This window comes from Pyrgilauda ruficollis, unplaced genomic scaffold, assembly GCF_017590135.1.
Source record: "Pyrgilauda ruficollis isolate IOZ18807 unplaced genomic scaffold, ASM1759013v1 scaffold48, whole genome shotgun sequence".
Lineage (NCBI taxonomy): Eukaryota > Metazoa > Chordata > Aves > Passeriformes > Passeridae > Pyrgilauda > Pyrgilauda ruficollis.
The window spans coordinates 1508525-1531626 of NW_024526377.1; the positions used below are offsets into that span (position 1 = coordinate 1508525).

General features: G+C 51.0%; 1 protein-coding gene across 3 annotated transcripts in view; it reads left to right on the forward strand.

Moving 5' to 3' along the window:
- HIVEP3 (HIVEP zinc finger 3) overlaps positions 1-23102 on the forward strand; it is a 250826-nt gene that overhangs the window by 191033 nt on the left and 36691 nt on the right. For all 3 annotated transcript variants that reach the window (XM_041479337.1, XM_041479336.1, XM_041479338.1), the window contains 2 exons: positions 92-5769; positions 10008-10153. In XM_041479337.1, coding sequence (XP_041335271.1) covers positions 655-5769; positions 10008-10153 — 5261 coding nt within the window. In that variant the 5' untranslated portion in view covers positions 92-654. The remainder of the gene's footprint in view (positions 1-91; positions 5770-10007; positions 10154-23102) is intronic.

The window sequence follows — 23102 nt, forward strand, 5'->3', positions numbered from 1 at the left end:
CCCCCCCCCCCCCCAATAAGCAGCGGTTAATTACTTACACACAAAAGCTAAAGTATTTTTTTGTCTGTTTTTCTTTTGTATGTAATTGCAGAAATGTGGAAAATACTTTTCCAATGCTTTTGAACTCCAAAGTGGAACAGAAGGAAGACACAGGGGGACACCCACCGTTCAGTGTTATTTTCCTTGCACAGGAGAGAGAGAGAGAAAAAAAAGAAAAGGATCTTTCTGAGATGAGCACTAAAGTCTCAAGTTTTCAAAGGTTTGCATAACAAACAAGAGACACATTGTGGGCTGCATCTTGACTTTGAAGGCTTGCCACTGTCAACTGAAATAAAATGGCAAGGTTTAAAGCCTTAACCAAGTTCACAAGGAAAATATTTGGACTGAAAGTTTTGGAAAGTTTTCTCTCTTTGAAGTAGTTTGTCATGTGTTACCAATGTGAACTTTATTGACCTTGAAACGTTTTTTTTTTTTGAATCAAATAGCAACTAGTGACACTTTAGTAAAATCTTAAATCAACAACCATCTCCTGGAGGCTCCAGCTTCGTAGCAAATGCAGGCAAAACAGGGAATCTACAGAGGAGACCTTTATTATTCCTAAATGAAGCCTGCCAAAACCTTCCCGAAATAGCATTCAAAGACCCTTTTAAGGTCATGGATCCTGAACAAAGCCAGAAGAGCACAAAAAAGGCTGAGGAAAGTCCAAGAAAGAGGCTTCCCAAAGGAGAGGCTTTCCAAGGCAGTATTTCATCCCCAACTACGTACCAGGGCAGCTCTGCTCCTTCCCAAGGAACCCCTGTCCGAGATATCATCTCGCAGCAGCACTTTTCCGGCTCTTTGCCCGTTCCACGAGAGGAGCCTCAGGAGAAGCCCGGCCACCAGAAGCAACCCAAGCCCTCCTCCTTTGACCACCCTGCCCACGTCCCGCAGCTTCAGCAGCACGCACTGGCACCAGCATTTATGCCCCCGGGGAAGCCGGAGCATGTCCTGGAAGGTCCCACATGGCAGCTAGTTGATCCCGTCAGGCCAGGGCCCTCTGGCTCCTTCCCGTCCCCCGGGCTGCACGCCCACCACGGCCAGCTCCTCCCGTCCCACTCGCCCATCATTCCCGCAGAGGACATGCCGGCCGTGCAGAAGGTCTTCATCCCCCGCCCTGCCCAGGTGTCCCTTAAGCAAGCTGAGGAGGTGCACAAGAAGGAGAAGAAGCCTCAAAAGCCGGGCAAGTACATCTGCCAGTACTGCAGCAGGCCCTGCGCCAAGCCCAGTGTGCTCCAGAAACACATCAGGTCCCACACGGGGGAGAGGCCCTACCCTTGCATTCCATGTGGCTTCTCCTTCAAGACGAAGAGCAATCTGTACAAACACAGGAAGTCCCATGCTCACCGGATTAAAGCTGGGCTGGCCTCAGGGATCGGAGCAGAGATGTACCCATCGAGCCTGGAGATGGAGCGGATCAGTGGGGAGGACTTTGAGGAGCCGACAGAAGGGGAAAGCACGGACTCGGAGGAGGAGACAGCAGCGATGTCGGGTCACGCCGTGGAGCTGTCGCCCAGGCAGAAGCACACACTGCTCTCCAGTAGCCTGCTGAGCGCGGGGAGCCAAGGCTCCAGCCATGACCGCTGCTCATTGTCCCATTCCAGCATGTCCCAGTCCCTCGAGGACAGCTCCCAGTTCGTGGAGCCGTCGTCGGAGCACGCCCTGAGCCATAAGTCCGAGGACACCCACACCATCAAGCAGAAGCTGGCGCTGCGCCTGAGCGAGCGCAAGAAGGTGATCGACGAGCAGGCGTTCCTGAGCCCCGGCAGCAAAGGCAGCACGGAGTCCGGGTACTTCTCCAGATCCGAGAGCGCGGAGCAGCAGATCAGCCCTCCCAACACCAATGCCAAGTCTTACGCTGAGATCATCTTCGGGAAGTGTGGGAGGATTGGGCAGAGGACGGCGGCACTGGCTGCAAACACAACCCAGGGGTTCCCACACCTGTCCGGTGATGAGAAGCCCAGCATGGTCCCGTTGTCTGTGCCTAGAACACAGGTGATCGAACACATCACTAAGCTAATTACCATTAACGAAGCTGTTGTGGATACCAGTGAAATCGACAGCGTGAAGCCCAGAAGAAGCTCTCTTTCAAGGCGTAGCAGCATTGAATCCCCAAAGTCTGGTGCGTACAGAGAACCGTTTCAGTTTGATATCAAGTCTGGTTCCAGCAGCCACCTGGATGCAGCGAAAGTGTTGGCATCCCACGGTGAAAAAATGAAGCCCGAACAATCATTGTTGTCACTTCAGCAATCCCACAGTGCCACAGAGACAGTGCCTCTCCTAAGAAGCCACTCAATGCCTTCTGCTGCATGCACTATAAGCTCCCCACACACCTTTAGAGGTAGCTACTCATTCGATGATCACATCATGGAGCCAGAAGTCTTAAGCCGCAGCCAAGCGTTTTCCTCCCACCCTCGAATGCTAAAACGCCAACCAGCTATCGAGCTACCCTTGGGAGTGGAATATGTCTCGGAGGAGGTCGGCTCTGCCAGCAAAGAAACTGTTCCCAAACCTCCCGAGGAGCCTGAAACCAAGGAAAGCGATCTTACCAAAAAGTCCCGCAAGGGCCCGAAGGCGAAAGGGTTCATGTACGAGTGTAACGTGTGCGGCGCTCGCTACAAGAAAAGGGACAACTACGAGGCCCACAAGAAGTACTACTGCTCAGAACTGCAGCTCTCCAAGCCCCGCTCTGCCACGTCCCACACCTCCTCAGAGCCAGAGAAGAGCGCGGCAGATCCCGATGTGTGGCCCCAGGTGATGCACTACAAGCTGGGCAGCACCTTGGAGCTCACCCCGCTGCGGAAGAGGCGTAAGGAGAAGAGCCTCGGGGATGATGAGGAACCTCCATCTTTTGAAGTGTCTGACACCCCCTCCTCCAGCACCGGCCCAGGCACTCAGTTTGCAAACCTGGCCTCATCTGAGGTGGCTCTAAACCTGACCCGTGAACCCATGAAGTCACCAGCAGACTCGGGAAAATCCGCACCTTCCGAGGCCAGTGCCAGCTTCCATTCCAGGAACACCAAACCAGCTTCAAGCATGGAGGGCAAGGAGAGGAGAACAACCTCCAAGGAGATCTCTGTCATCCAGCACACGAGCTCCTTTGAGAAGTCAGACTCCATCGAGCAGCCCAGCAGCTTGGAAGAGGACAAGCCCCTGTCCCAGTTCCCATCTCAGCCCACGCCCCAGCACAGCCGCCCCCCTCACTCCCTGCAGCCCAGGCTGGTCCGCCAGCCCAACATCCAGGTCCCTGAGATTCTGGTCACGGAAGAGCCGGACAGACCAGAAACAGAGCCAGAACCTCCTGCAAAGGAGCCAGAGAAAACTGAGGAATTCCAGTGGCCGCAGAGGAGCCAGACTCTTTCCCAGCTCCCTGCAGAGAAACTCCCACCCAAGAAGAAGCGGCTCCGGCTGGCAGAAATGGCCCAGTCCTCCGGGGAATCCAGCTTTGAGTCCGTGTCTCTCACCCGGAGCCCCAGTCAGGAGAGCAGCCTATCCCACGGCTCCAGCCACTCCGTCTCCTTTGACCGGGATGACCACACCAAGCCAGAGTCAAGTAGCCAGCCCTCTGAATCCCACCCAAAACCTCCTGGTGTTGGCTCCCATATGCTGATGGTCCCCAGCCACCATCACCATTCCAGGGAAATGCGGAGATCTGCTTCCGAGCAGACGCCCAATGTGTCCCACCCCTCCCAGATGTCAGAGACTCGCAGCAAATCCTTCGACTACGGGAGCTTGTCATCCACTCCTGCCTCCACCCCTGGCCCCTCCACCTCCTCAGCCCCCCAGGAGAGGAGGAAATGCTTCCTGGTGCGGCAGGCGTCCCTCACCAGGCACCCCGAGCATGAGCCAGACCCGGCCCCGCTGGGCTGGCCAGACACAGAGGATCCAGCTCCTTCTTCAAGTAAATCTCCTGCCACGAGTTTGCCCCATCAGCCGACCACGTCCTCCCCTTTGCCCTCTCGCGGCACCTACCCAAGTGACAAGAGCCAGCCAAAGGACAGCCCCGAGCCATCCTACAGCCCGCCATACACAGAGGCTCTGCAGGTGTTCCACCACCCCGTGCCACAGCTGACGCTGCACGAGAAGCACTTCATGGCCCCTCAGGTTTCCATATTCCCCTACCAGCACCTCCTGCCGCAGCCGGGGCAGTCTGCAGAGCTCTTCGCTGCACACACCATGTCTGACATCCTCTCTGCCCAGTTCTCCATGCCTCAGATCCCTCCCTCCATATTCCAGACCCCGCCGCTGCCCCTCCCGCAAACGCTCATCCACCCGGGCCCGCTCCACCTCGCTCCTCCCTTGATGTCTCACCCCGCCGAGGTGTCCTTCAGGCACCCTTCGTTCCTGCCCGTGCACTACCCTGGCTCCTCCCCGATCCCCTCAGCTTTTTTCCTGCCTCTCCAGTCTCAGTTTGCCCTCCACTTGCCAGGTGATGCTGGTGGACATTTGCCACAGATCAAATCCAGTTTGTTCTCGGCAGCAGGAAGCTCCAGCCTGTCCCCATGCATGGATTATGACTCGGACAGCAGGTTGCACCCTCTGACCTGCACAGCGAGTCCCACACTGTCTGTCACCGTGACCCAGCTCGTTGTCCCCACCCGGACAGAGCCCATGGTGTCCCTGGTTGTCCCCGTTCGCATCCAGACCAACATGCCCTCCTACGGCAGCGCCATGTACACCACGCTCTCCCAGATCCTGGTCACGCAGTCCCAGTGCAGCTCCTCCACCATCGTCCTCCCCAAATTCGATGACCGCCAGCCCAAGGGCGCCCTGGTGTGCAGCGCTGATGTCCACGGGCTGGGTTTTGACCTGGCCCAGATGATCACAGAGGAGCAGAGAAGCCTTTTCCAGAGCCCATACCTGAGAGTGCCCCTGCCCTTACCGGAAAGAAAAGGCTACATGCCCCTCACCTGCCCCTCAGACAGCGTCCTCGGCCTGGAAGGGGGCCCCTCCACAGTTGGGGGGAGCAAAAGGATGCTGTCCCCAGCTGGCAGTTTGGAGCTGACGATGGAGACACAGCAGCAGAAGAGAGTTAAGGAGGAGGAAGTGTCTGAAGCAGAAGAGAAGCTGGAAGTGGTGAATCCACCCAGTGCAATAGAGGAAGGGAAAAAGCAGGATAAATCTCACTTCCTTGCAGAAAGCCAAGACAGGGTGGAGGTTGAGACACCACGCAGCGTGTCCGTGGAGCAGTCAGAGCCAAAGGAAACCCCGAGCAGTTCCCAGCAGGCAGCGTCCCGGTCGGGTTCCCCGAGCTTTGAGGCACTGCAGGAGTATGAAGAGCCAGCTGGCAAACAGTTCCTCAGCCAGGAGCCTCTGCAGCCTGTCAAGAAGGAAGACTCCAAAGAACCGGTGGAGCAGCCTCCACCAACCCCTGCCAGCACTGCCCCCGTGCCCGAGGGCGCCGCCAGCACGGGGAAGGCTCGGGAAGGCACAGACACCAAGAAGGTCCTGCAGTTCCCCAGTCTCCACACAACCACTAATGTCAGTTGGTGCTATCTAAACTACATAAAGCCAAATCACACCCAGCAAGCGGATGGCCGCTCCTCGGTGTACGCCAGCTGGTGCATCAGCCTCTACAACCCCAACCTGCCCGGGGTGTCCACCAAGGCAGCCCTGGCCCTGCTGAGGTCCAAGCAGAAGGTGAGCAAGGAGACCTACACCATGGCCACCGCGCCGCGGCCTGAGGCGGGCAGGCTGGTCCCGGCCAGCTCCAGGAAGCCCAAAATGACCGAGGTAATGCAATCCTATCTCTTTCTCCTGATCCATTTGGATGCGTGGGTAGAGGGGGCTGAGGGCCGGGGCGTGGCTGTGCTGAGCTTGGTTGGGGTTTACTCATCCCGCTGGCGCTGTGGGAAGCGCCTGTTCTCAGTGAAGCTCTTAGAGTGAAGAACCCAAACCCCACTGAAAGCCCAACCCAGGAGGCAGGAGAGCCTGCTCCGAGGCCAGGTTTCTGTTCTCCAGTTCCTACTTGCTTTGTAACCCAAAAAGTAGGAATCACCACCACCCCACGAACCACCACCGCTCCAGCACAAAGGATTAGACTTCATTTGCATTTGTCTTGATATTTCAAACAGCTTTACAACTTCTTTTTTTTTTTTTTTTTTTTTTTTTTTTACAAACGCTGTTATAATTCCCTACATTTTGCATGTTACAAATGAAGAAAAAGGATTACCTTGGGGAAATGGGATTCTGTCTGGTTGTGCATCTGCTCATCTCACATTAATGAACATGGAGAGGCATGCTTAAAAGTATTTAAAAAAATATTAAAGGGAGATTTGCAAGTGTATTTAGGCCCCTAAAGAAGCACAAAGGCTGACAGTGACATTTATAAAAGTGCCTCAGCGGGTCAGATATGTTTTGTTAAACACCCCTGTGGTTTGGTCCGTTTGGTCCATAGCTGTCCACCTGCTTTTGCAGGTATTTAAAGATACTTTATGCCTGGTTTTAGAGTTAATACTTCACAGTGACTTCCCAGGGGCAGAGCTCCCCCAAGGCATTGTCCACACAGGCACAGAAGTCTTTAAGACCCTCCTGTGAGCTGCCTAATTTTATGTATCTCATTTTAAAGCCAGACTTTACCCTTCCTGCTTAATGCTGAACCAAACAGATCCCTTTAATCCAGATCATGTTCATGTAGATTAGCAAACAGAATCGCTCTAAAGATTTTGCAATTTGATATTCATCTCAAGTCATTTTATATTGATGGATTTTTCATTTTATTTCTGTGTCATGAAATGAACTCTGAATATTAAATTTATCATAATCGCTGCTGCAGCTGCTGCTTATAAATATGTCTTAAAATACACAGTAGAATCGCTTTGATTCAATAAATCTTTATTTCTATTCAGCATTTCCATCACTCTCCTGCAGAAATCCAAGAGACAGATTTCTAGGGACACAGGGGCAGATAATTACCTGAGCAGTGCAATAACCACGCTGAGATTTATGCACTATTTTTCCAAGGGTTTTATCTCAGTGGTGCCGTAGCACCCTCGATTTCAATCCCTAAAGGAAGTGCCTGTGCTGCTCTGAGCCCTGCTCTTTGCCATGGTGCTAAAACCCACACCCAGTGAGTGTCCAGAGGTACCAGACCCTCCCACCCTGAAGGGAAGGGTTAAACAGCAACGGTTCATCCCTCACTCATCCAAACCCCCATTTCACTGCATGCATTTCCCCCAAAGCCTCCCAAACCCCCTCAACCAACCCCTCCAAGCTGCCTGGTGGTGCAGGTTCAGGTTCCCGTGGCGCAATTTGCAAAAGGAAGAGTTCACCCTGCCCAGTTCATCTGGGAACCAGCGGATCCTAAACCCAGCCCTGCTCCCGCGTGGCTGGCAGAGCCCCTGAGAGCTGCAGCAGAGATAAATCGAATTCTTGCCAAGCACAGCACTAATTTGTGATCAGTGGGAGTGAAATCCTCCGTGAAGGGTTTAAAACACAGGTGGGGAAGCAGCAGCTGCCAGGACGCGCAGCAGCAGTAGCATCACTCCAGGGTTGGAGTCCAACCCTCAGCTAACTCTGCTCTGGCTCCTTCCCTTCGATATTCCCCCCTTCATGTAACTCCAGGGTGTCAGTCGGCCTCCCAGGAGATGTAAAAAAGCTCTGGTATTTTGTACAGTTATGCATGCAGCAAACAGTAGTTCTGTACGTGCTGTCTCCGTCCTTGGCTTGGGGTTTAAATTTCCAGTGGGATTTGCTGAGCAGATAATTCTGGAATTCTGGAGTGGCTGCGGGCTCCAGCGTGCATGTAGGGATGGCTGGTGACACTGTACTGGGGCTTGCACTCTCTGTAAATTCCAACAAGATTGTAACAGGGGATAGTAGTGACTGTATGATTTTGGCTCTCTGGTGCCTTTGATCTGTCAATGTTTTTGTGCTTTCGAAAGTTGCAATAAATAAACCTCGTGCTACATCTAGCAAGTCAATTGTTTTGTATTCCTCAGTAAACCTGGGAAGGTTGTCCCTAGCAGTGCTCTGAGCCCATAGCTCCCATCAGGAGGTGAAGTCACAACCCTAAAAGTTTAATTTTTGAGGGTTCTGAGTGTCTCCTGCTGCTGATTTCCTCACTGTCATCTCCATGCCCAGAGCCACCAGCTCAAGACCATTTCTGCTGTTCAATGGTTCAAATGGTTCTTGGCACTGTTCTGCCCTGGGCCTTTTGTCATTAAATTCCTGGCACTTTTAAGGACATAGGACTGCACAGGGACCATTCCCAGGAGGATTCTGGGATGGGTGTGTGGATGGTGTGGCCATGGGGCTGATCTGGCCCCAAGCCCTGGGTGTGTTTAATGCTCTGAGCTGAGCTCCTGACATTCCTGGGCAAATTTGAAATGCTTGGCCCCAGTTCTGCAAAGCAACTTTTGAGTGAGTCCATCCCTCCTCCTGCTGAGCATCCCGTGACACTTCCAGCAGCTGGGGGGCTGGGTTATATCCCCTTGGATTCCATAGGACTCTGTTGGAGCTGCTCACTCTGTGCCTTCCCACAAAACTCCCCCTGGATTCTGTAGGACTCTGTTGGAGCTGCTCACTCTGTGGCTCCCCTCAAAACCAGGGGAGACAAAGAGGCTCCACTGGAGTGATTCATCCCCCTACAGACAAGGCTGAGGTGAGGCAGGTGAATCACCTGGGCAGCTGCCACTCCTACCAGTCAGAGCCAAGGGTGACCAGCTCTGCTTCAGGCTTCAGGGGCAACCTGCAGGCCAAAACCCCTCTAAAAACTGCTCCCAGCTGCCTGCAGCCTGTTTCCATCAATTACAGATCAAGTGAGGATATGGATCCAGGATCCTCATCCAGGATCCTGATTCAGATGGATGTCAGAATGACTGTGTGAGAAGTGGCCTGGGGGAAAGGCATCTGCTGTCCTTTCTCTGGAGATCCCTGGGTTCATGCTGTTGGGCTGTAGGGGACCAACATCCCAACATTTCATTCCAGGTTGGAGAGCTCTCCCTGGCTTTGTCCTGTTGGGATTTAGGGGCAATATCCTAGCATTTCATTTCAGTTGTGCAGAGCTCTCCCTGGCTTTGTCCCAGGATTTAGGGGGCAATATCCCAGCATTTCATTCCAGATTGGAGAGCTCACCTGCATTTGTTTTGTTAGGATTTAGGGGGCAACATCCCATTATTCCATTCCAGGTGTGGAGAGCTCTCCCTGGCTTTGTCCCAGGATTTAGGACATCCCAACATTTCATTCCAGGTGTGGGGAGTTCTCCCTCAACCCACCCACAGAGGCAGCTTTGATGTTTAGGTCCATCCTGTAACATAAACAATGTTCATCATGTAGGTGAGGTGTCAGGGCATGACTTAAACCTTGGGCTAGACAAGGTTTAGACACAAAACCCCCTCAACAAGTGGCAATTTAACAGTGAAAAAGCAGATTTGGCCCTGGGAACATGTGGGGAGGTTGAGGATTCTTTTCTCCCGTGGGTTTTGTGGCTTTCTCTGGGCTGAGCCCTTGGCAGTAGGGTTGCAGTGAAAGGAAATCATCCAGGAGTGCTGGTTTCTGTCAGGCTGAGGTGGCTGAAACCCAAATTTGTGTGAATGTGTGTGAATGTGGGGGAGACCTGGAGGTTCAGTGTATGAATTCTGCAGATGCCTCCTCTCCAGACCTTTCAGACGTGCATTTCAGAGAGAGCATTATCCAGGGACAGAGCATTGGGAACAGACACCCCACATGCTCAGAGTCACCCCAGCCACCACACTTCTCTTCATCCTTCATTTTTCCAGTTGGCAAGAGCTGGATAACCTGGAGGGAGCAATTACAAAACTTGCCAGGGGTGACAGTAAATCCACCACAACCCTCAGGGCCCCAAACCCAGCAGCAGGGTCCCATTTGTTGGGAGGGTGCCCCAATTCCAGCCCCTGGAGTCAGGAGCAGCGCTGGGGAGCCGCTGGCTCTGCTGGGGCTGTTTGCTCTGTGTGTGCCTGCCAGTGATTCTGTCTGTAATCATGGATTGTTTTGCTCTTTTGGGGAGATAGGTTCATTTGCCTTCGCTCCTTTCTAATGAAGGTCGAAAAGATATAACTAGAGCTGAGAAGGAAGAGGAGAAAAGGGGAAAATCAGAAGAAGAGGCTCTTGTGACCAAGCGAGGGGAGCCGGTGAGGATCAAGATCTTTGAAGGAGGGTGAGTGTCTCATTTTATTTCTTTTCTTGTGTCTCACAGTTGTGTAGAATTGTTACAATGATGGCAAGGTGCCACTGGAGGTGAGCAGATGGAGCTGGATTTCAGTTTATTTTCCACAGCCACTGTTATAAAACTCAGCCCTCCAGATATGGAGTGCATTAATTTCCTATTTTTGAGCTGTCTTTAAGTCAGCAGTCACCTGGATCTCTTTTCTGAGTGGGTGGTTGAGTGAAGAGCACAAATCCATCTTGCAGCTGTCTAAGTGATGGGGGTGCACTCTGTATCTCCTCAATCTTTCCAGGGCCTTCTACCGCAAATGATGTTCCTGATGGTTGTTCCCATTCTGAGGAGGATCTGGGCAGGTCTTTCCTGATGCCTGGGGTTCGGGTGGGGAACAAAAGAGGCATTTTGTTCATGTGATTTCCATCCCACCCAACCGAAGTAGCTCAAACCAGAATGGATGCAAGGCCTTAATTTGATGTGCATCTTAAACCTCGGCTCCAGGTAATCCAGAGGGCGCCTCAGGAACTCAGCACTGGTCTAATGCTGCTGTTGGTTTCTTTAAAATTTTAAAAAATAGCTCACTAGCAATGTGTCTGTGGGTTGCAATTAAAGATCATCCTTCCTGGGTGTTGCAGAGGGGGCCAAATTAGTGCAAGCAATTTCCAGCAGGATTTATCAGTTCTGCCCTTGCTGTTGGGTGGTCTTGGATTCTGTGTGTTAGAAAAAGGCTTTCATTAGGCTGTGCTTGTGTTTTTTCTGCTGTTCCCAGATGAAATTTGCTTTTATTTTAAAATACCTTGTTAGCAGATGGTCAAACTAGCAAAGGCAGAGGGAAAATCAGTGCTTTGGGACAGGACAGCTGCTTGTTGGGCAGGAGAGCTCAGCTCTGCCCTTGCTGTGGGCTCTGTGTGCCTGGTTCAGGTTTGGGCAGGGAGTGGGGGATGCAAAGAGCCAAACAGGGCCAACCCTGCCGTGGCTGTGGCCTGACATGGCTCAGGGAGCTGCAGAATGAGAGATCTGAGGGGCTCAGGAAATCTGTCACCCTCCTGTGGCAGACAGGACCCCTGGGACCCATTGGGGTGGGTTTCATTCCCTTCAATCCCATGGGAACCCCAGCTCCCCTGGACTGGGTTGTCCCTGGGGCTCTCCGGGGGATCTTGCATTCCTTCCTGGCCCTGATTAAAGCAGCTCAGCATCACCATGCCTGAAAATCCCCCTGCCCCTCTCAGAGCACCTCAGGGGGCCCTCAGTGCTGCACCCCTCGTGCTGTGCTCACAGGGGTGGCTTTGTCCCCACCCCAGCACAGCCAAGGGTCTGTGCTGCTGTCAGGGGCTAATGCTGCTGTTTATTTCTTAAAAATTTAAAATTTTTCTTCCTGTTTGCTGCCATTCCCAGGATGGACTCTGAGAGCAGAGGGCTGGGGACACTCAGGCCGTGTCCTTCTGCATGGCAGACACAAAGCAAAGCTCTGTGCCATCCAGGGAGAGTGCCAGCCATCCTGAACCCGTGTTGGGTTTAATTTTAAACTTCCTGTGGCTCTGCCCGGGTCCCTTTGGCTGGGACACACCAGGAGCTCACAGCAATGAATTCCGTGCCTGAATTCCGTGTCTGGATGTCATGGTAGTGCCCAGGGCCAGCAGGACAGGCTGTGCTCTTTGTGCCCCATGCCTCATTCCCACAAGGTTTTGGTGTCGTGGTGTTCAGCCCCAGCAGCCAGGACCTTTCCTGCTGCTCTTTCCCAGGGTCTGCCAGGACCTTTCCTGCTGCTCTTTCCCAGGGTCTGCCAGGACCTTTTCCTGCAGATAAATCCACAGGTGCCTGTTCTCTTCTGCAAGCTCCCAAATGGATCAGACTCCCTTTCCTGGCCATCTCCTGAAAATGTTTTACACCAAGTGCAGCCATTTTCAAGACATTATTTCACTCTCTTATTTTACTTTTTTTTCCCCTATAAAAATTTCTTCCTTGACTCATTTTCCCCCTTATTTATTGGTTTCACACTGACTGCTGCTGGCCAGGCCCATCCTTCCAGGGGATGCAGTTGGGTTCAAAGCTTTTGGATCCATCTCACGCTTTGTTGTCTCAACCAATGAGTGAGATTATAAAGAAATTCACAAAATGTGCACTTGGTGCAACTCTTTTAGCTCCTTCTTCCCCTCATTTTTTTATTTCCTTGGAGCTCTTGTCTTTCTCTCTGCCATCTTCAACGTTTTTCCTTCTGTAGTCTTCTGGCTTCCCCAATCCCATCACTTTCCCTCTCAGAGCACTTCCAGGACCATCTCTGGGATTTCTCCTGCTGCTCTCCAGCCTCCTAGCTGGAATTTTATTCCTTGGCTTTCAGGGAGGACCAGAATAGCCAAATTTCCTCTTTTGACCATTCCCTCTTGTCAGGAAGGAACTCATGAACCCCCTGGAGCGCTGGGAGCAGCTTGGCTCCCTTTGTCTGCCTCGGAGGTGTCTCCTCCACACCTCTGGGAGCAGATTGTTCCTTTTGTTTTCCCCCTGGGAAGGGGTGTGCATCCAGCACTTGCAGGTTCCTTGAGCCTGGAGGTTCCTTGAGCCTGGCTTTGGGATCAGGGCTCAGTAGTGTCGGGCATGGGGCTCAGTCTTTCCCTCCCCACCCTCTGTGTGAAGGATTTGTGGTGCCAGCTCAGGAAGTGGCCCTGGGCTCCCAGGAGGAGATGGCTGTGGAGGTTTCCAGCTCCTGGTGAGCTCCCAGCCCTTCCAGCACCGGGCTCCTGATGGGAAGGGGCTCTGCAGACCCTTTGCAGCCTCTCTGGTGCCCTGGGAGCATCAGGAGGGACGTGCATGGTCCTGCCTTCACTTCTCCACATTACACTGGGGCTGGGCTCCACTGAGTTTTCTGTTGGAAGAACAAATTCCTCTTGGAGAGCAAGCCTTGAGGTCACTCTATGTGTCATTTCAGCCGTAGCTTTTTATTTGAAATCGTGGAATTCTGTCAGGCTGGATCAATCCCCACTCTGAGCAGATGGCCCCAGCCCTTGAGGAGAGGCTGGAGTCATTTAACACCCCAAGGACAGGCTGGGGGCTGCACAGGCTCCTCGGGTTGTGTTTGGGAGAGCCATTAAACAGCCAGGTCAATGCCTGAGCTCCTCAAGGAGCCAATCAAAATATCCACTGGGCTCGTCCTGAGGGATGCTGTGGTGGTCTGGAGCAGGGAAAATGATCTCTGAAGGTCAGGCTGGCCAGCAGTGCTGCAGGAGAAGTGCTGTGGTTCCTTGTGGCTCGGTGTCACCTTCATCACCCCCCTGGGGTGCCCATTCTGCAATCTGACATCATGGAACCAGAGATTGCTATCGACCTGGGGCGGGAGCGGGGTCTGTGCTGCTCTCAGGGTCTGCTCAGGGACGTGCTCCCTGCTTGCTGCTATTCCCACAATGGAACCTGAGAGCAGAAGGGTGGGATGCTCAATCCACGTCCTTCTGCTTCACAGCCCAGCCCTCTGTGCTGTTATGGGGACAATTAGTTGGTTTAGTTAATTCGTTAATTACAACCAGTCGGAAAAATAGTACCAAGATATATAAAGCTCAAAACCTTAACTGACATCCCCAAACCAGTGCCATGTATAGTGAAAATTACATTTTTCTCTTTGGAAAACTGTTCCCTTTTAACTGCTTTAGGGAAAAAGAACACTTATGGCTGTAATGTCATGATTGGAGGCACAAATATCTGAGTATCTTGGCATTCCCACCTTAAAAAACACCTTCCCTTCACACTATCCCATGAAAAACCCCACACATCCACAAGAAGGGCTTTTCACATCAGAGGGATGCTCAGAGTGGGACTGTGCCCCAAAGGCTGCTCCGCTCTGTGATTTGGAGGAATCCAAACCCTTCCCTCTTTGTCTTCACCAAAATGTGACAGAGTTGGAGGTGCCCAGCCATGGGATCTCCTGAACTGGGATCTCCTGAACTGGGGCTCTGAACTGGGGTTGTGAATCCCCATCTCCCTTGAGTCTGGGCACAGCCCCTTCCCAAATGACTGGAGGCTAGACTTCACCTCCCCTGGTGAGCTCCAGGGCTGAGGGCTGGAGGCACCATGTAGCCCAGCCCTTCCCTTCCCTTCCCTTCCCTTCCCTTCCCTTCCCTTCCCTTCCCTTCCCTTCCCTTCCCTTCCCTTCCCTCTTTTGGGGTTTTAGGCACTCAGGAACACCACAGAGCCCTAGATCTTCCTCCCTCAGCCTGAACAGCACCAGATTTTCTTCTGGTTGAAGCAGAATTGAGGAAATGGTGCCGATTTACCAGATTTGAACGCGATCACTAATTAGCGGATGAGTAAGGAGAAAATCCCCACCTGGCCTTGCCCACGAGCTGCTCCGGGCCGGCCCTTGGCCGCGGGAGCTCGGCTGGCTCCTCGGGGCTGGTGCCGGCCGCTCCCGGGCCCACCTGCTGGAAACCCCCTGGCACCACCGGCCGGGCTCCGCTCCCCGGACAGAGGCTCCCCTTTGAACCAGCCGTGACCCCAGCCCCTGCCAGGGGATTTCCTCGGCTGAGATCTGAGTTCTGAGAATTCTCCCTGTTTGTTTTGGAAGGAGCCGCTCCTCCCAAAGGCAGGCGTTGTGGGGACCAGGGAAGGAGGAGTCTGAGGCACTTCCAGCTGCCCTGAGCGCCAGGAGAGCCAAGGGCGGCTCCTTTATTTAGCATAAAAAGTGGAATCAGGGATTATCCAGGGTAGGAAGGGACCACCAGGATCCTGGAGTCCGGGCCCTGCACAAAGGCCACAGATTTACCTGCAGACCTGGCAGTGAACTCACTCAGAGCCCCAGGGCAGTGCCTGAAATGGGAACACACCTCTGTGGAACAGGGCTGGGCTTAAACAGGAATCACGGGATCCCTGAATAGTGTGTTTAGAAAGGAACTAAAATTCCATCCCACCCCTGCCATGGCAGGCAGAGCTCCAGGAGCCTTTGGACAGCGCTGCAGGGATGCCCAGGGTGGGGCTGTTGGGGTCCAGGAGCTGGAATGATCCCCCTGGATCCCTCTAGATCCCTCTGGATCCCTCCCCACTCTGGATATTCCACAATTCTCCTAAAAGAACCCAAGGTCTCTTTCAGCATCCTTACATCCTTTTTTTCTTTTTTTTTTTTTTTTTTTTTTTTTTTGGATAGCACAAAAAAACCCCAATCTTTTTCTGCTTAAAAACCTAATCCAAAGGAGACAAAACACAGCCTGGCAATTTAAGGAAGGAGAGATTTTTAAATTTTCCCAATGCTGACAAGATGAAAGGGAGAATTGTTTAAGAGGCAGCTCAGCTGCTTGAAAGATGCATTCCTTAATAAGAGGAGAGAAAAACAGCAAGGAGAGAAAAATATTTGCAAAATGAAAGGAATCTCTGCTTTTTGCTTTGGAAATCATTATATTCTTACATTAAAATACACTTAAAAGTCAATGTGACAAAAAGCTCCAATTCCATAGGAAGCAAATGCTTTTTTTCTTTCTTTCTCTCCATAAAGTGTCTTCATGAAAATTTGGATTTTTCTTGTTAATTTTTGGTTTAGTTAAAAAGAAAATGTTTTCTCTGGTAACTCAGGGAACAGTCAAAGCGAAAAATCAATTTTTTCCACTGGTTTGTTCAGGAAATCTTTTCTTGGATGGAGGTAGAGGGTGGGAAACAGCGCTGGGAAGAGGAGGAAAGGCAGAAGTGTAACTGCAGAGTCAGAGCAGGAGCAGCAAAGCAAAGTGTGGCTTGCTGGGCTCTGAGCTTGGCCACCTCAGCGGGGTGCAGCGTGCTCTCAGGGGACCCCAGCCCGGTGTGGGGTGGGAGGGACTGAAATCCCATCTCATCCATACCCCACCGTGTTCTCCTGGGATCCCCAGGGTGGTTTGGGGTGGGAGGGACTGAAATCCCATCTGACCCCGTACCCCAGGGTGCTCCCAGCCCATCCAGCCCGGCCTGGGCTGAGGCTGTGAGGAACAGGAAGGGGTGGGGTGGCTGCAGCACCGTCCCTGCCCTGAGCTGCCCCTCAGCAGCCAGGCCTGCCCGCCAGGAGCTCCTGGAGAAGAAATTTTCTATAAGGAAAAGAAAGATATCATCTTCTAAGATAAAATATATAGTATAATAAATATAATGAATATAACAAATATTACTAATATAATATAATATAATATAATATAATATATATTATAATTATTATATGTTATATAATAATGTAGAATGATTATGATAATTGAGATTCTATCATAATATAATAAATAATATTTTACTTAGTATGACTTTATTATATATTAGATATTAATATATGTATACATAATATATTATATATTATATAATATATATAATATAATATTATATATTATATATTATATATTATATACATTATATATATAATGTATACTATATACTATATACTATATATTATGTAATATTATATATGTAATATATAATATATAATACATTATAATTAACCCCCCACTCCAGACCCCATTAAATGCCCCCAAAATGTGCCTTTCCTGTCCCACCAGCTGTGTTTGTGCCCAGAGTTCCTGCCCAGGCTGTTCCCAGCAGCTCCCAGAGAGCTGGAGCTGGGATTGGGGCTCCTGCCTCGCCAGGACTCTGGGATAAACCTTCTCCTCTCCATCCTCCTGTTTCCTGCTGTGTGAGTGGACTCACAAACTCGTCAGCTTTGAAATATGTGAATATTCCTCACTGGGAATTGTTGATGTTTCCTGGCCTGGACACCTCTCTGCACAATCTGGGTTCATCCTGCAGTTTATTCCCATTTTCCCAGGAAATCCAACAAACTCAGAAGATTTGGCTGAGGTTCTTGTCTGGTTTCTTTGGTTATTTTTCCCCAGTTCTTTCTGCCGGTGCAGCCAGCCCTGTTCCCTGACCCGTCCTCGTGGGTGCTCATTTCCCACAGCCAATTATTCCGAAATGTTGTCTGCAGCTTCCTGCCTGACCTCGTGTGGGATGCTCAAGTTTCTGCACGGATTTCCTTCCCCCTAAGAACCCTGTGAGCATCCAAGCCCCAGGGATTCCCCTGCTGGGGGAGGAGGAGGAGGAGGAGGAGGAGGAGGAGGAGGAAGAGGAGGATGCTCTTCCTGAGCCCAGCATTCTCAGGGGTTTTCCCAGCATCTTACTCCACTCACCACGGGTTTTATTTTCTCTCTGACAAGAATTCCTGTTTGTTCCCAGCTCATATAAAGAATTAATACATGGGACCAAACAGGAAAATGCCTTTGCTGCCTCTCACAAGTGCCTGGGGTACCTGGCTGGGACCTGTGTCACCTGTAGGAAGTGAAGGGTGCCCCAGTGCCACACTGAGCACAAAAGGAATTTAAAATCTACTCATTATTGCATTTTTCCAATAAATTTCTTTGCTTGTAATACCTGGTGGATCCAAGGATCAGCCCAGGTGGGTAAAGAGGAGCAGCTCCTGCTCTGAGGTGGGCACACAATGGGTGTCTGGGGAGGACAAAGCAGGATTTCCCTTTCTTCTGCAGGGCAAAAGTGAATTAGGGAGCCAAGAGGGAGAAAGGGAGCCCTGCCCTGCTTGGGAAATCCCCTCCATGCTTTGCCAGAGACTTGTGGCCCTGCAGCCCACCCTGTCTCAGGCATTCCTTGGCAAAAATGGGGGCAAAATCAAGGATGGCAGGTGTGGTGTTGCATTTTTAGACCTCCTGGCTCTCCTTGGGGCTGGTTGGACCATTCCCAGGTCCGGAGCTTCTCACAGAATTCACAGAATTCCCAGAATCACTGGGTTGGAAGAGACCTTTCTCAAGTGTCCCAATGTCCTTCCCAAACCGAGGGGCCAGCACTGGACACAGCACTCGAGGTGCAGCCTCTTCCCTGAGCTTTTGTGCGACTCATTTCGGGGGTCAGGGGTTTGCTATGAAACCCTGAGTGCACAACTCATTCCCTGTAGTGAGGCTGAGGGTTTTGGGATCTGGAAGGGGGAGAAGGGCAACTTGGGGGAGAGTCTGAGGATAGAACCTCTGTGCTGACGTGATTTTTATACCATTTTAAAATACAAGATATAAACCAAATGAATTTAGTTTCAATATAAGCTAATTAGAAACCAAAATGAACAGAGAACATTCAGGCTAGGAAGTGCCCGTGGTGTTCCAGGTCTGCAGGGCTGTGGGCAGGGAGGAAATGTCATGAGCTGGGAGCAAATGTGAGCAAATTCAGCTGTCCAAGAGCAGCTGAAGGAAGAGACAGGAGCATTTCACAGTCTCAGTCCCACAGGTGAGGGGATTCGGGTGGAAAGCAGCAGGATTTGATCAGACAGACAATCCTGGCAGCTGGACAGGGATGGAGAGAGGCAGAAAGTGGTCAGAAGGTAAGAGATGCAATTATCCAGCAGGTGAGGGACAGGCTGGAAGCTCTGGGCTCTCACAACAAAGAGGGGGGAGTGGAATGGAGAGAAAAATGAGGAAAATCGCTCAACAGTGAGAGAAAAATGGCTCAAGTTGCTGCCAGCAGAGAAGGGAAGAAAGGCTGAGGTCAGAGCTGACCTCGGGATGGGGAAATGCCAAACTCCCAGGAATGGCTGGATGCAGGTACCAGCTGAAAACACTCCTGGTGGGTTTTTGTTTGCATTTCCACGGGGGCACCTGCCTTCAGTTCCCCAGGAAAAAAACATTTCCCTGCAGTTTTAGATGCTTTCCTTTGTCAGGAGGTTGAAAATGAAAATGTAGGAGTGTGGCATCCACATTCATTGGAGAAATCCCTTCACCCAGGATTATTCTGGGAAGCTGAGAAGCCTCAGAGAAAAAGGAAAACAATTCTTATCTCATTTGCTTCTCCTGTGTTGTGCTCATGTGTGGAATGTGTTTGGAGATTGTTTACCCACAGGTGATTGTTTCAGTGGATTCTGCTGTGAGTTGTCTTGGCTCTTTGGCCAACCAGTGCCAAGCTGTGTCAGGACTCTGGAGAGAGTCACGAGTTTTCATTATTATCTTTTTAGCCTTCTGTAAGTATCCTTTCTGTATTCTTTAGTATAGTTTAGTATAGCATTCTTTAATATAATATAGTGTCATAAATAATAAATTAGCCTTCTGAGAACACGGAGTCAGATTCATCATTCCTCCCTGCCGGGGGGACCCTGCAAATATAATATAGGAGAATTTGTGTGAAGTCCTGCAGCAAATCCATGATCACCTGGGCTGTCCCTCCTCATCCTGGATTGCCAGGCGTGACACAAGGCCTGACTGGGAGCCAGGGGGTGACAGGGGCCAAATGTCTGCAATAATGCGCTGTCCTGGGAGCAGAGCATTCACGGGCTGCTGGCAGAGCTCCAGCCCCCGGGCTTTGCACTTCATCCCTGCACTGACATCAATTCCCTGCAAAATCAGAGCAGGCAAAGGTTTTTTATCAAATTGCCTCGGGATTAGGCAGTTCTTAACATCTGCACAGCCAGGCAGCCTCTCCTGGGCAGGGAGGGTGTTGGATTAATCCCTTTGCTGAGCCAGGGATGGGGCAACTCTGAGGTGTTTTACAAACTTCGACTTTTTAAAACTTTGAGAATTTTCTACAAATCCATTTCCCACAGGAGGGGATTTCTGGGAGCCTTTAGTGGATTCCAAGCCCTGTGCAATCAATTAGGAACCTGATGTGCAAACAGACAGAGCCAGGCCCCAGTGCCTGCCACTCCATCCGTGCTCCCCTGGGAGCGGGGTGGGAAGATGACTCTGGGAATGTCATTCTGAGCTGGCTTCTGGGACTGCCTTTTTGTCACTTTCTAATAAGAAAAACATTATTTTGGGGAGACAATTCTCTGTGCAAGGCTGATGTTGATGTGACTCCTGTTTGGTGTCTTTTAGTTTTGGGTTTGGGGTTTTTTTTGTGTGTGTGGTTTCTTTTTGTTTGTTTGTTAGGGTTTTTTTATTTTGTTGGTTGTTTTTGTTGGCTTTTGTTTGGTTGTTTTTTTTTTTCTTTTAATATTCCCAATGTAGTTGGTTTTCAGTTCTCTTTAGTATAGACTACCAGAGAGTCCTGGCAATGGCAGATGGGATGTGGAATTCTTGGGAATTATGGAAATGATAAAGGTCTGAGAGTAAAATGTGGCTAAATCATGTTTTTAAAAAATGAATCTGTGTGTGTATTTCCTATAAAATCCATCCACTGACAAGGGATCCACCTGGAGAGGGACCCGTGTAGTGGGAATAAAGCCATCCCCCATCCCAGTTTGGGATCTCACTTCTGGAGAAGTTTTCCTGTTCTGCAAAGTCTGGCAGGGAACAGATAACTCACCCTGCTGTGGGGACTCAGACGGAACCCAGCAGTGGCACTGGGACAGCAGGATTTTCCAGCTGATCCGAAGTTTGTAGCTGGAAGGGGAGGAGAGCTCCTGGTGGAACTGGAGCTCTGGAGGTTGAGGATTTCATCCTTGGGAAGGAAAGGAAAGTTCCAAAAAAGTTCCAGAGGAAGGAAATTTTTTTGTTTGTTTGTTTTGTTTTGTTTTAGGGGGTTTCTTTGTTTGTTTGGTTTTTTGTTTTTTTTTTTTTTTTGCTTTTGTTTTGTTTTTGTGTGGGGTTTTTTTATGGTGAAGCTTCTCTACCTACCTTTTAGTTTCAGTCCTTTTTTCGAGGAGGAGCTCCCCAGGGATGAGCTGCAGGCAGATTCCCCCAAAGCTGCAGCCAGCCTCAGTCCCAGATTTTAGGACCAGCTGCCAGCCCAGCTCAGTTTCCCCGGGCTGGAGCAGTGGGGAGGGCTCTGACCTCTCCCTGCAGGTGTTTCACAGCATTTCCCAGTCCTGCAGGAGCTGCTGCTGCTCAGGGAGTCCCACAGAGCCAAGGGGGTTGGCAGGGAGGGGCTGCAGGATCCCTCTTTAGACCCACGGGAGGAATTCCTGTTTGTGTTGAAAATATGAATCCAGCCCAGCTGGAACTGTGGGTTTCTTGCTCTGTAGAGCCTCAAACAAAAAGAAAATGTGACCTCATAAGATGATAAGCTGCTCTTGCTGCTGTTGAGATATGACTGAAGAATCCCAAGGTTTTTAAACAGGAAGAGGGGCAGATTAGGGGCAGGGTATTCGCAAACTCTCCAGGGGATGCTCACCTGGTGTCTGGCTTTTTGGAAATTCATGTGTTTCTGACTGCTTGGGTGCCCTTGTCTCTGTTCCTAACTTGGTATATTTGATCTAAGGGAATAATCAGGTGGATGTAGCCAAATTTTATATGTTTTCCTGGGTTTTGGGTGCTCTGGCTCCTTTTAGACCCCAGACCAACCTGGTTTTTCATGGCTGCTCTTGTGGGAGCAGCACAGTAGTGGCGCTTTCAGAGCTCAAATTCTTCTCCCATATGTTTCAGATCAGCACTTAAATCAGTGCTTTTCAACGTCTGTGGGTGTCTTGACATTCTTATTTAAACAAACTATTTGATGGCAGAATTATGGTGGTTTGAAGGCTGCAAGAGCCTGAGCACCCACAGGGCTCTCATGAGCTCTTCAGTCCCCTCACAAAACCCCAAGAGCCATTCCCAGTGTGGGGTTATCTGCAGAGCCTTTGCCTGGGCTGTGCCAGCCACCTGGGGCTGATAAAACAGGAAATTTTCTCGAATAAGAGCTCAGCAAGGACCTAAACCCACAGCCCTGTGCTTGGCAGGAGGGCTGCTGTGGGGTGGGAGAGCTGGGATTGGGGTTGGTCACTGGGGAGCTCCCAGGTGGGGTGAAGTGCAGAAATCCAGCAGGTAAAGGAGCCTTGGGAGCTCAGGCTGGAGGCTGAGCAGGTTTTTCCTTTCCCAGGAATTCACTAAGGCCAAGCACTGTGGATTTTGATGTGCACAATGTACAGGGGAGGATGTTTTTTCCATGGCTCTGTTGTTGGTTTGTGGATATTTCCCTTTTCCCCTCAATATTGAGAGCTACAGTGAGGTGTGTGTGAGAGCAGAGAGTCACAAAAAAAGGAGAATTATTGACTCAGGCTGGGAGATTTAGAGCTGCCCCATGCCAGTCTGGCTGCAGAGTATTCCCAATTACAATAATTTATTATGAATTCAGCTCCTCATGTGCTGGACCTTGAGCTAAATTTGTTGAGCTGGTCTTTGCCAGCAGAGAATTCCCAAGCTCTGGGAGGTTTCCGGGAGTGTTGGATCTGCAGCTGGGCTTTCCCAGTAGAGAATTCCTGATCTCTGGGAGGTTCTGTGAGTGCTGGATCTGCAGCTGGGCTCTCCCAGGAGAGAACTCCCAGCCCTGGTGCTGTTGGCAGGCCAACTCTCTGGGATATCCCACCATGAAATGCCCTTGGCTGTGTCTGCTGAAGCCTGGGGAGGTTTTATTCCTTTCAGTGAAGAGCATCAGCCTAAAACAGTCCCTAACTCTGCCCCATCTCCCTCAGGAGCCCCTGGTTCTCCCATTCCCACTCTGCCAGGAATGCTGGAGCACACAGGACGTGGCAGCAGGAACAGCAGCCGCTTATTTTTGCATATTTTTGTCTGCACGGCCTTCCTGCCTTCCCTGAGGGAGGGTGACTCGTGTCACCGGAGCCAGCGGGGCCTCCAGCACTGAGGTCACCCCCGGAGCAGGGCTCTGGGAGCTGTGCCTGGGATCAGATGGCTCCAAGTCCCTCTGATCCATGCAGGGAATTCCCAGCTGGGTTGGTGACCCCAGGTTGTTGGCAGCTCCATGTTGGTCTGAATCAAAGCCACATGTCCCAGTTGGGGACATTGAGGGGCCACCTGTGTGTCCCCCCCTGCCTTGAGAGAAGTGCTGCAGCTTTAGGGCAGCCAAGGATGCTGGGTTTGTAACTTTCTGGAGCTAAAACTGGATCTGTTTTAATCCCAGCAGAATTGACCATGGGATCCTGGCACCTCTGAGACTCCCCTGTACACACAAAATAGAGAGGAAGAGTTTGGGGCAGGGCACTGGGAGATGTCCCAGGTTCTTTCTTTTTAAGGGGAATATCCTGAAGTGTTAGTGCAGGAGGTGGTTTCCTGAAATCCAGGGGGATGGCCTTTACTCCCCTGATTGCAGAATCACAGAAATGTCA